The sequence below is a fragment of the Mustela putorius genome, unplaced genomic scaffold (genome assembly GCF_011764305.1).
Source record: "Mustela putorius furo isolate JIRA1106 unplaced genomic scaffold, ASM1176430v1.1 tig00000721_pilon_pilon_pilon, whole genome shotgun sequence".
Lineage (NCBI taxonomy): Eukaryota > Metazoa > Chordata > Mammalia > Carnivora > Mustelidae > Mustela > Mustela putorius.
The window spans coordinates 1,592,947-1,605,113 of record NW_025421456.1 but is presented as its reverse complement, the minus strand read 5'-3'; the positions used below and the strand labels follow the sequence as shown (position 1 = coordinate 1,605,113).

The 12,167-nt window shown below is 37.6% G+C and overlaps 1 protein-coding gene across 1 annotated transcript in view; it reads left to right on the top strand.

Annotated features, from left to right (window-relative positions):
- TNIP3 (TNFAIP3 interacting protein 3) overlaps positions 1-12,167 on the top strand; it is a 99,326-nt gene that overhangs the window by 72,974 nt on the left and 14,185 nt on the right. The window contains exons 8-10 of the mRNA XM_045083592.1: positions 1,492-1,620; positions 7,140-7,259; positions 10,276-10,401. Coding sequence (XP_044939527.1) covers positions 1,492-1,620; positions 7,140-7,259; positions 10,276-10,401 — 375 coding nt within the window. The remainder of the gene's footprint in view (positions 1-1,491; positions 1,621-7,139; positions 7,260-10,275; positions 10,402-12,167) is intronic.

The window sequence follows — 12,167 nt, the reverse complement described above, 5'->3', positions numbered from 1 at the left end:
TTGCCAACCTTGCCAGCCCAGTACTTGGGAAAATGGGAGTTGGACCCCGTCTCCAGATTCTAATTCTCCATTAATTCCTGCAGAGTGCAAGGCGGTGGTCATGAAGGCGAAAAGTTTCTCCTAAAATACTCTTGGTTTTGAGGCTAGTGGATATTGTAGAAAATGGGAGAAAAACCTTAAGTTCTAATGGACTCTCATTTTTTAATGTATGTTCACAAAAAACAAGAACTGTAAATATTCTAAGGTGAAGTCTTGTGACTGATTCTGTAAGGCATTGGCTGTATTTTAACAAATGCACCAATCTTAACGCAGTGCCTATAATCAGTGCAGACATTCCTTGGTGTAGGTTTCCTATTTGGGGAAGGGTGTCTCCGTCTCAGTGAGAAGAAAACGAAGTTTAGCAAGTCCTTCTGGTCCTGGAGCAATACCTTCCTTTTCCATTTAGACCCTGACCAACCGGGAATCGTGACAATTGTTCCTTCATGCAGTTGGAACCATATTCTAGTGAAGTCCTTTTCTTCTAAATTATGCCAAGTTAGAAAATGATTGATTCATTTTCTAAGCGTATATGAGCTCATTCTAGTTAAAGCAAATAGAAAGGTTTTCACTAAAAACAAATAAACAAACAAAAAGAATAACCTAAAGTAGATATCTTAAATCTCATTATTATATTGGGAGATATTAATAACTAAAAGAGCATACTTTAACCTGTGTATTAGCTATCTTCTCATCTTGAGAAGAAATATTTATTTTATTAGGTTAAAATCTGAATGCCATTAAGAATCTAATTCACTCCAGAAAAAGTTTACTATCTAAAATACAAATTAAGAATTAGAAGACAGATGTTGTCTGAATCCAGAGCTGGCTAGTGTCAAAGCAACAAACCTTACTTCAGTTGTTTAAACCACAGGACATCTTGAAGGTTATCTGGAACACGGAGGAGTGATGGCAGTTGGACTAATTGATCTCTACCTTTTTTTGTCTTTTTTTTAAACCTCTACCTTTTAAAAGTAATAATCACAATAATACAGTGCTCTGTAGTGAAGGCTCTCATTGGCGTGAATTTGTATCCTCTTCTCCCCCTTTTCAGAATGATGCAGGCAGGATTGGGTTTTGAGATATTTTGTGTTTTTGTTGCAATGATTTTTTTATCTTTTTTGGAGTTTAATTACTTTCACTAAGTCGCTTAACTATCATTTTGTAATAGTACATGGGAACTAGCTTATTCTGTGGACCCATTTGACCCTTGAAAATGAGGATTGGGCATTTTGAGCTTTTTTGGCATCATAAAACTTAACAGCACTGAGTAATAAAGAAAGATTTTCTCAATCCAAACCCTGTCCTCGACCCAAAGAATATTGCTTAAATGGATCAATTAAATGAAGATCTAGCAGATTTTCAGATTTTCAGTTGTATTTCAGAAGTATTCCTACAATATTATGTCCTCTGAATTTTATTGATTTCAATTTTTTTTCTTTCTGTTTACTTCAGAAGGAAAAGGAGAGCCTACGCGAAGAATTACATGAATTGAAGAAAGAAAATAAGTTCTTGAAGGAAAAAAATGCTCTTGTGAACAAGAAGAAGGAACATTATGAGTGTGAAATAAAACGCCTCAATAAGGTATTAACTGGGACAAGCTGGGGAGATGGAAGGAGAGGTCCCTGTATAAAGAGCACATTCGTACCTGAGAGTCACAAAAAAATCCGAGCTGCAGTGTTGTTCCCAGTCCTGGGAGCTTGCACAGAACTTCTCTGTAATTTTCTCAGTCACTCCTGTCTGCATCTTTCAGCCATACTTGACTAAGGAGGCTTTAAGGAATTAGTGTCCCTACAAAGAATCGCCATGAAAAAGAGAAACAAGGAGAAATTTTAGAAGACAGAAAGAACTTTTTTTTTTTTTTTTTAGTTCAAAGAACCATATTAAGCGAGTGTGTTTTGTGAACAATAGCATACCTCTTGGTCAACCGCAAAAGTTTCCTGAGGAAACAGGCTGCTCTTTAAAATCATCACTATGGAACTGGCTGTGATGCAGACTCTATGGAATCATGCTAAATACCAGACCCAAGGCTGAGATGGTGGCTTTCCTGATAAGAAGCCTAAAACTCACTTTTTTTTTTTTTTTAAGATTTTATTTATTTATTTGACAGAGAAAGAGATCACAAGTAGTCAGAAGCAGGCAGAGAGAGAGGGGGAAGCAGGCTCCCCGCTGAGCAGAGAGCCCGACGAGTCGGGGCTCGATCCCAGGATCCTGAGGTCATGACCCGACCCAAAGGCTGAGGCTTAAACCACCAAGCCACCCAGGCGCCCCCTAAAACTCACTTTTAATTGGGGTGTGGGGTCCCGATGGGGGCCGGGGGCTGGAGGGGCAAGTCTGTTAGAAAAACACAAGTGGTTAAATGCCTTTGCTTCAACTTAGCTATTTCAAGGGGCTACCTGTGAATTGCTTACCAAAGGATGACTAGGGAGAGTTTGTGCATTTGTGTGTCTGTGTGTCTTCGAGAGCTAACAGCTTCATTTTCCTGGGAAAGGGATTGCTGACTTGCTCAAGAAAACAAATCCTTTGCTGTTGATTTTTCAGAGAGCCACATCAGATGTGGACCATGGGAATACTTTTAGTACATGTTTGAGTCAAGATATTCATCTCTGAAGTTAGTGATTTCATTTTTTTTAAAGATTTTATTTATTTGACAGAGATTATAAGTAAGCAGAGGGAGGCAGAGAGAGAGGAGGAAGCAGGCTCCCCGCTGAGCAGAAAGCCTGATGCGGGACTCTATCCCAGGACCCTGAGATCATTACCTGAGCTGAAGACAGACACTTAACCGACTCAGCCACCCAGGCACCCAGGCACCCCTCAAGTTAGATATTTCTTAACCAAAATAACAGAAGTTGCCTTCTGTTATTAGGAAGGTTTTTTCAAGCAAATAGGAATGACCAATGTCATTGAAAATGTACCCAGTGCCTGTATTTTGGACTGTGCGTCTTGTGGTTAACTAGTGTTGAGAGGATCTTTTAAAGATCCCCCAAGTGTTAAGTTTGTGCCTGTACAGTTGACAGGATGCTTTACAAATGTGCTGCTATACTCGATCTGCTTGTGAGATCAGTTACTGATCAGAAGATGGGAAAGTAGTGACTAACTTCCTGAACAATGTACTTCTCTATCCTCTAAGAGAGGAAAACGATGTTCAGAGATAAAAATTTAGGGCAAATGAATTTTCCCTTTTATTCTCTGTTGGAAATCCTCCACAGATGAATTAGAGGAACGAACACTGAGATTATATTTGAAATCTTTCCCATTTGTGATATATTGTTTGATAGATTTTCTTCTGTTCTCTAATTCATTTCTGTAAGTGTAAGTGTTGGCACAAGAACATAAATGCTGTAGAAATTAGAACAGCCAAGAACTCTGTTTTTTGCTCATGTCTACATGTACCCTTCATTTTTGTGTATCTGTATCTATAGTCAACAGAAATGTTTTAAAAGTCAGTAAAGAATTTTAACCCTTAGGATTATAATAAAATTGAGAAAGTAAGAACAATTACTTTGAGTAAAATTCAGGCCTTAAACAAATGTCATCTTCTCACTAAGAAGATTTTTCTGGCCATTTTAATTAAAAATACATACCCCACATCTGATATTTCCTATTTTAATGTTTCTTTGTAATTTATTGCTATCTCATGTATGTTCAGTGTCTCCTATTATCAAATTTGTTTCCTGTCTCCCAATCTTAACTGTAAGCTCCATGAAGGAGGAGTTTTGCTGAACTGACTTCTCTATCAGGCTAGTAGGCACAGTACTAGGGCTCATGATACTTATAGGGGCCTATTAATATGTTTAATTTCCCTTAAAATCAGGAGAAAAAATGGACTTCAGGTTGAAAAAAGTTTTCATATTAATATTATTACATTCATCTTTATAAGAATGCAGTTATAAAACATAATTTTAATATGTATTCTTTGAAGACAAGGACTCACAAATATAACAGTCATAGTGTGGCCTAAGCTTTTCTGTTTTTTGTTTTGTTTTGTTTTGTTTTTTACGGCTATAGTCTGACTGCCAGCAACAGGGCCTTGCTCACAGTATGTTCTTAGATATTTATTGAATGGATGAATTAAATAAATAATTTAGCTAGTACATAATACGTTCAATAGCCAAATCTGGCTCTGAGTTTCCTGCTTTAGCAGGCATAATGCATTACTTATGACTAGTGGGAAAAAAAATAAAAATAAAAGGGCACTTCAAGCCAGAAAACATTTTGTCTGCCACATCTATACCATAAGGTGTCATTAAAAAAAACATAGATGTACAATGATAAACTATGAGGTTTTTTCCCTCATTTAATCATGTATTAGGGTCTAATGAAATGTATAAGATATTACTATTCATTTTTACACCGTAGATTTGACTTGGCTTTTCTTTTCTTTTCTTTCCTCTCCTTTCCTTTCCTTTTCTCTTCTTTCCTTACCACTGTAATAAATAGACGTTACTCAAAATGTTGATTTGGGTAGCTGATTGTGCATACCATCCAACACAGCATGGAATTTGGGGCCCAACCTCCTTTCACAAGCAGACCGCCTACTGACCCATTCACTCAGCAGAAATTTGTAGCATGTCAGTTTAGTAATTAACATATGGTTTTCAGAAGTTCACACAACTGTGTGTACTCAATTCAACTTATTTGCTTTGAAGGAAATACCCAAGGGCATTGTTTTCTTTGAGTTCTTAAAGAGAAGCCAGATGTTTAACCAAAGTGAGAGAAATTACCTGAGGCTAGTCAGCCAGTGCCACCCATGGGCAAAATTGATTTGTCCAACATCTCACCGTCATGAGATGGGTAGATCTGTTTAGTTTGCCTGTGCTGATAGTAAATTACTGTCCTAGAGTAGGTTACAGGTGTTTGTTCAAGGAAGTTGGAAAACCCCAAGATGGAATAAATGTTGATTAAACTCACCTTTCGTTTATGACTCATTTGTAAAATTTCTAGGAGCCTGAATAGCATGAAAGGTAGACCAGGAAATTCAAATAAAACAAGACCCACAAAAATAATCTTTTCATAGGGGTAGGATATGAAATCAGCATTTTTGATTTAAGTCTTATTTGGCTCACTCCATCCTAGATTCTCACCATTACTATTAACACATTTTTTAAAATTATAATATGATACTTCCTAAAACTCTGTAGCTTAGCAACAAATTCTAACAAAACATAAATTATTAAATGACATTTGTTGTTTTTTTAAGTTCCTCTCATTTCTCTTACAATTTCCTGAAAAATGGTACTTACAATCAGGCTAGACAGTACCCATAGGGTTAAAAGACATTCTTTTTTTTTTTTAAAGATTTTATTTATTTATTTGACAGAGAGAGATCACAGTAGACAGAGAGGCAGGCAGAGAGAGAGAGGGAAGCAGGCTCCCCGCTGAGCAGAGAGCACGATGCGGGACTCGATCCCAGGACCCTGAGGTCATTAGGAAATTCTTAGCCTGTCTACACATATTTAAGATAGTAACTGCTTTTCTTTTCCTATCTTAATAACCATATTGTACAGTAATGCAGGAAAGTAGTTACTAATAGTATCACCAAACGCACATCATTGAAGCTACCAAAGCAGTTTAGAGGAATTGAAATCTTGGAACTCTGAAAGTGAAACTTTTCTGTTTGTATAAAGGACTCATTTGATAATGAGCAAGTAGTCATTTTGTATGTGAGCTCCCAAACCACACCAGGATGAGGCGTGTTGTGTCTCAGTTTTCACAGCTATTTATTGAACTCGTCGTGAACTGAGGTCTTCAGAATAGAGGTGATGTCTTTTATATGATTTGACGAAGTATAGTAAATGTAAGAGATCATGGGCTAGTGAATAACGAAGGTAATCTTGTTGGCAATTCTAAGTGTCTCTTGTTGCTTTCACCTCCTCACCAGTGAAACCACTAAGTTGGGCTGGGTGTCAAGAAATCATGGAGCACTTGGGTGGTTCCATCAGTTAAGCATCCAACTCTTGGTTTCAGCTCAGGTCATGATCTCAGGGTTATGAGATAAAGCCTTGTGTTGGGCTCCACACTGAGCATGGAACCTGTTTGAGAGTCTCTCTTTCTTCTCATCTGCCCTCCCTGCCCCATATCTTGCATACTTTTGTGCTATCTCTAGGGAAAAAAAAAAAAAAAAGAAGAAGAAGAAAGAAAGAAAGGAAAAGAAAGGAAGGAAGGAAGCAGAGTACTCTTTGTACCCTGCAGTGGGTTAATGAATTTTTTTTAAAGATTTTATTTATTCATTTGACAGAGGGAGAGAGATCACAAGTAGGCAGAGAGGCAGGCGGGGTTGGGGGGTGGGAAGCAGGCTCCCTGCTTAGCAGAGAGCACGATGCAGGGCTCGATCCCAGGACCTTGAGATCATGACCTGAGCCAAAGGCAAAGGCTTTAACCTACTGAGCCACCCAGGTGCCCCTAATGAATGTTTTATTAGAGAATAAATATGACTGTGGCTAGGGCAGGGCACGGTATACTGAGGACGACAGGGCAGAAGAGCAGCAAAAAAGTAGATCTAAGGAATATAGATCTGCATGGGCTAATGTTTCCGTGGGTCTCGCTCTCTCCTATCGGGGGCAGGGCTGGATAGCACAACATCAGTCATGATGTCATCTGGGACCAGCAGCATCAGCCTTTGAGGAATGCAGATTCTCAGACTCTCTCCCCACATCTACTGATTCAGGAACTCCGGGGATAGTGCCCAGAGATAGGCATGTTTGCTACCTCTCTAGGTGATCCTGATGCTCTCTAAACTTTGAGCATTATTGATAAAGTATGTGTTTGACTGAAGCAGAGAATCTGAAGGAAAGTTATAGAAGTTTGCTTTTCGTGGTTGGCTTGGTGGCAGGGAGATGCCCAACATCAATATCAAAAGCCCTTCTAAATAAAAATGACAGTTGAATAACATAAGCATCGTCATGGAGAAAAGACAGAGATTCTGAAAAAAAAAAATTGTATGCTAAAAAAGGAGAAAGAAGAAAAGTTATTCAGTCGGAAAGGTAGCATCAAAAATGGAGTTCTGTCTTGCAGGGGTCATTTGAGATCATTGTAACAATTATAGAGGAATTCATAAGATGTGGTAACTCTTAGCTCAACCGCATGCTTATTATATAACACAGGCTCTTCAAGATGCCTTGAAAATCGAGTGTTCTTCATTTTCGGAGGACTGTTTGGGCAAGTCTGCAATGGAATACAGGCATGAGGAGATGCGAACAGAAATGGAAGTTCTCAAACAGCAGGTGAGAAGTTGAAAGTGGCGCAATCATGTAGAAAACTCAGGGCCCATTGTTCATGCTCCTTTGGACATTTTTGGAAATCTTTCTATTCAAAACATGTCCAAAGTCTTCGCATTTATTTTCATTAGAATTATCTAATTTTTTTTAAGATTTTATTTATTTATTTGACAGAGATCACAAGTAGGCAGAGAGGCAGGCAGAGAGAGAGAGAGGAGGAAGCAGGCTCCCTGCTGAGCAGAGAGCCTGATGAGGGACTCGATCCCAGGACCCTGGGATTATGACCCGAGCCAAAGGCAGAGGCCTTAACCCACTGAGCCACCCAGGCACCCCCAGAATTATCTAATTTTAAAGCTTGATAAGAGAATATATATCAGCTAGCCCAACTCACACTTCATAAGAGGGGAATTGAGTTTCAAATGGGTGAAATGGTTTATCCAAGATTATACAGTTAAAAGAAGGGCTTCCTAATTAACCTTTTGGTGAGATTTTATTAGCACTGGTCTAGAGAGTTTCACGTGGACACAATTTATTTTGAAAACACTACCACCGCAAATTGTGGACCTTTTCAGAAAATGCTTGCAGCCAGGCTGTTATTCTGAGCTGTTGGCCTCCGGGCCTTTGAACAACACAAGCAGTGTTAAATACTCTGCACTGATCATAAGCACTGAAGAGCCAGCTCTGTGCACCGACAGCTACATGTGGATGGCACCACCTAGCAATTTATTGACACACAAGGCCCTCTTCCTCCCCACTCACCCAGCCTCAACCCCACGTGACCAAGTGGACAGAAGAGTAAAGGTGTTAGCTTCTACATGTATCAGCAACATGGGCTATAGGCACAGAGCACTGCCTGACTGATTTGGATCTAAATTTAGTTCAGCCAGCTGGAGCTGGCTTAGCTGAGGGGCCACCCATGCATATCATATCTCTTTTCCTGTAAGAGGTTAAATAAACTAATGAAGATAAAGTTCATGGAACAGTTCATGGCGATGTCAGTAAATATAGGATACATATAGGAATCCTATCTCTGAAGCACACATTGTCAGTAATATATTAGCGGTGGGGGAGAGGATGTGATAGAACAAAGGGCTGGGAAGTATGTCCCTGGAACTGATTTGTTGGCTGTTCTGCTCTGAACAAGGCCAACTCCAAGGATTCTTGATGCAATACGCGAAAGAATGAAGCAACTGCGTTCTTGTTGTTTATCGTTATCACTCCTAAGAAATAGCGTATCTGTAAATCTAGAAAATTCTAGATCTTGCACTTGATCGTAAAGTTGCATTTTCTCTTCTTTTAAGCCATTTGAATATTCGGCCCCATTACATTCAGGATCAAATACATGGTTTAAAAATAAACCTATGAAGAGAATAAGGGTAGTTTTCGGAGTATTAAAGCTCTGCCAAATTCTCAACCCCTAAAGTACCATTGCCACTAGCCAGGATTCCTCTGAAAAAAACTACTTCTTATGTTCAGACACTTGAATCATTTTTGATGCTCTCATATAATGGATCCCACATGCGAGAGAGTCACTCTTACACATGCATAGAATTTGCAGCAATGGTTTAGCTCATATTGGATGCAGACAATGACAGGTATCCTTTTTTTCATTCTCCCCAAGAGGTCCAGAATCCATCTCCTTAGCTTTTGCTAACTTTTTGCTAACTTTATGCATACACATTTTAACGGTGCACATTTTTAATTGGACACCCACAATCACTATATCATCAGGTGTCATGTGATACACTAAAGGATTTCAATTCACAAAGAAACTGAGCTAGAATCTTGGCCACCTGGCTGCAGTGATGACATCACTATCAGTGTTGTGTTTGATAAAGAGTGTTCAGTTCTGATTAGACGAGCTTCTCCCATTTCAAATGCCTCTGGTAATTGTTTACAGAGCATTAGTTTGACTCTGTCTGGAACTGAGCCTCAGATCTTAACCCAAACCCAAACCAAAACAAAATGTCAGCTTAGCTGGGTGTAGTTCCCTTGCAATGCTTCTGGTGGTTGAAACCTTAAAAATTAAATGTGTATATCTGCATCTAGATCTGTATAACATGTTTAATTTTTTCCTTTTTTGCCTATTACATGTTGTTCTATTGTTATCAACTTTAATAAGCCTCTAGTTAAAACGTGGTGCATTATTCATGGTGAAGGTGCAGAGTGCATTGGTATTAATAGACAAAAATCTAACTACTAGGTTCCCTTGGAAGTTGTAATTTAACTCATTGTCTTAAAGAAATTCCTTTGCCTTATTCCCTAAGCTTCATTTATTTTTATAGTTCCACATGCTAGTCTCCAAACCATCAGTTAACACTATGCCAGTTAAAAAGAATAATGATCAAACCTGTTTTTCTTTTGGTTTGATTTTCTGGAATATGTGGAATATTTCTTGCAAAGCATTCCACTAAAATATTGCTACTTTTAAAAAACTGACATATCCCCAAAATTACTGAGGCCAATTGTGAATACCTTTTAACAATCATACTTGGCTCTTTCACATACATGAGCCTTTAATTTCTATTGCATATTCAATTTACTATTTATATTTGGAAACTGGCATGCCAATATTTAGTGGCTTCACTTAACAGCTATTGCCAGTAAACTGTCTTTTAGAACTTCAAACACTATTCCTACATCAAAGCTTTGTGTTGGGGATGGATGGCTTGCTCCAAAATAGAGATACTTAACACTAGGCAAGGGGAATGCTTATCACAATAAGGAAATATGCAGCGAATAATGGGTAAGGGAAATATTTTTTTCAAAATATCCATGTTGTTACTTTACTTCTGAATTCCTGACACATACTCAAGGAGGAAAAAGTTGAGAACTGCCATTCTAAAAAAAGCAAGAGATAAAATTATGGCCAGATCCATTAGGATGGAGTCTCATCATGAAAAAATAGTGATGAAAAGAGGATAGGAATTACTCAGATTGGACAAGCCCAATGATTTCTTCTGAAATCATTTTAATAGTTTAGAGAAAAGGCTGCCAACAGTAACAAGTCAATATTTCCTAGGTGCAAATATATGAAGAAGATTTCAAAAAGGAGCGATCAGACCGAGAAAGACTTAATCAAGAGAAAGAGGAGCTGCAGCAAATTAATCGAACTTCTCAATCCCAGTTGAACAGGCTGAATTCTCAGGTATAAGTCAAAACAAAATAATCTTTGCCAGCACATGTGTGTGGGTTTTGTTTTTTTTTTTTTTCATTAAAAATATTCAAGACTTTGGCTTCTGTTAATTGACATTGATTTTCTTTGAGAGGTAAGCACCTGGGATGAAATCATTCTTAAACAATCTTGTAAAGAGATGAAAATGACTGGCGATTTCTTTTAACTTAAATCTATTAAGGAGTTACCTAAGAAATTGGATTCCAAAGTCTTTTATAAAATTCAACTCTTTTGATCTTTTTCTCATAATATTTATCTTGGTGGAAAGGGAGTTGAACTACTTAATACTCAAAATTCAAATCCAAAGCACTCCAGCATCGTGAATTTGTTTCTACAACTCTTGTCATTTTCTTTGATGGGTCATATTGGAATGTTCCTGTCTTCCAGAAACATACATATTTCTAAAAGTTATTTATAGATATAAAATACAGTGAAATCGAGAATTTTATTCAGTGGGTTCCCCGATTAAATGTAACTGGATCACTCTCAAGGAAGCCACATAATGGTAGTTTATTGGAATAGAATATATTAAATGTAAACATATTATAATTAAATGTAATAGGATATATTAGAAGTAGACTCAGGAAGTGGCATGATGAGTAAATATTGATGTTAATGAGGAAAATGTAGCTAACACAACTTTGGCTTAAGAAAATGAACCACAGAATTTTTGATTTGCAAAATCATTCAGTGCTTTTCAGTAAATAGGAAATTGTTGTGGGATATACTGTGACAGCTTCAGAGCTGCAGGATTTTTAGTCTCAAAAGAAATGTTTAACTATTTGTCATCCTCTTCTTCCAAATACAAAGTATACTGTGAATTAAACTCAATTTCTTCTGTGACATATTTTCAAGGATTCATTTGGAATTCTTAATCTTACATGCAAAAATTATTTGGCCAAACCATTTTCTAAGAAATTAAAAAAAATAAAATAGTCATTAAAGTATAATAAAATGCTTTTCTGAAAATGATTCATGCACCTTACTTTATACAAACGAGGTGCGAGGAAATGTTCTGATGACTCTCGGTGAGGAAATCACTCTTGATTTGTATCTCTTATGTGCAAAGCTCCGTTAATTTCCTCTAAGTTGTCACTGCACTAATTATTTTACTTCCAGCCAGATTTTAATTTGCTCATTCCACTATATTAAATTCAGATTGATGATAAATCTGTGTCTAAGATTGGCAATGTCTTTGCCATTGTAGACGTTCTAGTGCTTCCAGGAACACATAACAATCTAAATAGAGAGTATAATCCACAAATAATTTTTATTTCTCTGTCATCTGTAAACTAACTTTTAATTGATATCAGCAAAATAATGCATTGTCTACATAGAGTATGGTATAATTGTATTGATAAACTAAGGGATAATCTTTATGAACCTTAAAATTACCAAAATTTTTCTTTAAATGATGATAGTCCAAGCATTTATTTTTCATCTTTTTAAAGATTTATTTATTTAGGGCCCTTGGTGGTTCATTCGGTTAAGCTACTGCCTTCAGCTTGGGTCGTGATCCCATGGTCCTGGGATTAAGACCCACATCAGGCTCCCTGTTTGGTGGGGGGCCTGCTTCTCCCTCCCCTTCTGCTGCTCCCCCTGCCTGTGTTCTCCTGCTTGCTTTCTGTTAAATAAATAAATAAAATCATTTTAAAAAATAAGGATTTATTTCAGAGGGAGAGAGAGCTCTCGTGCATGCATGAGTTGGGGGAGGGGTGGAGGTAGAGGAAGAGGCAGAG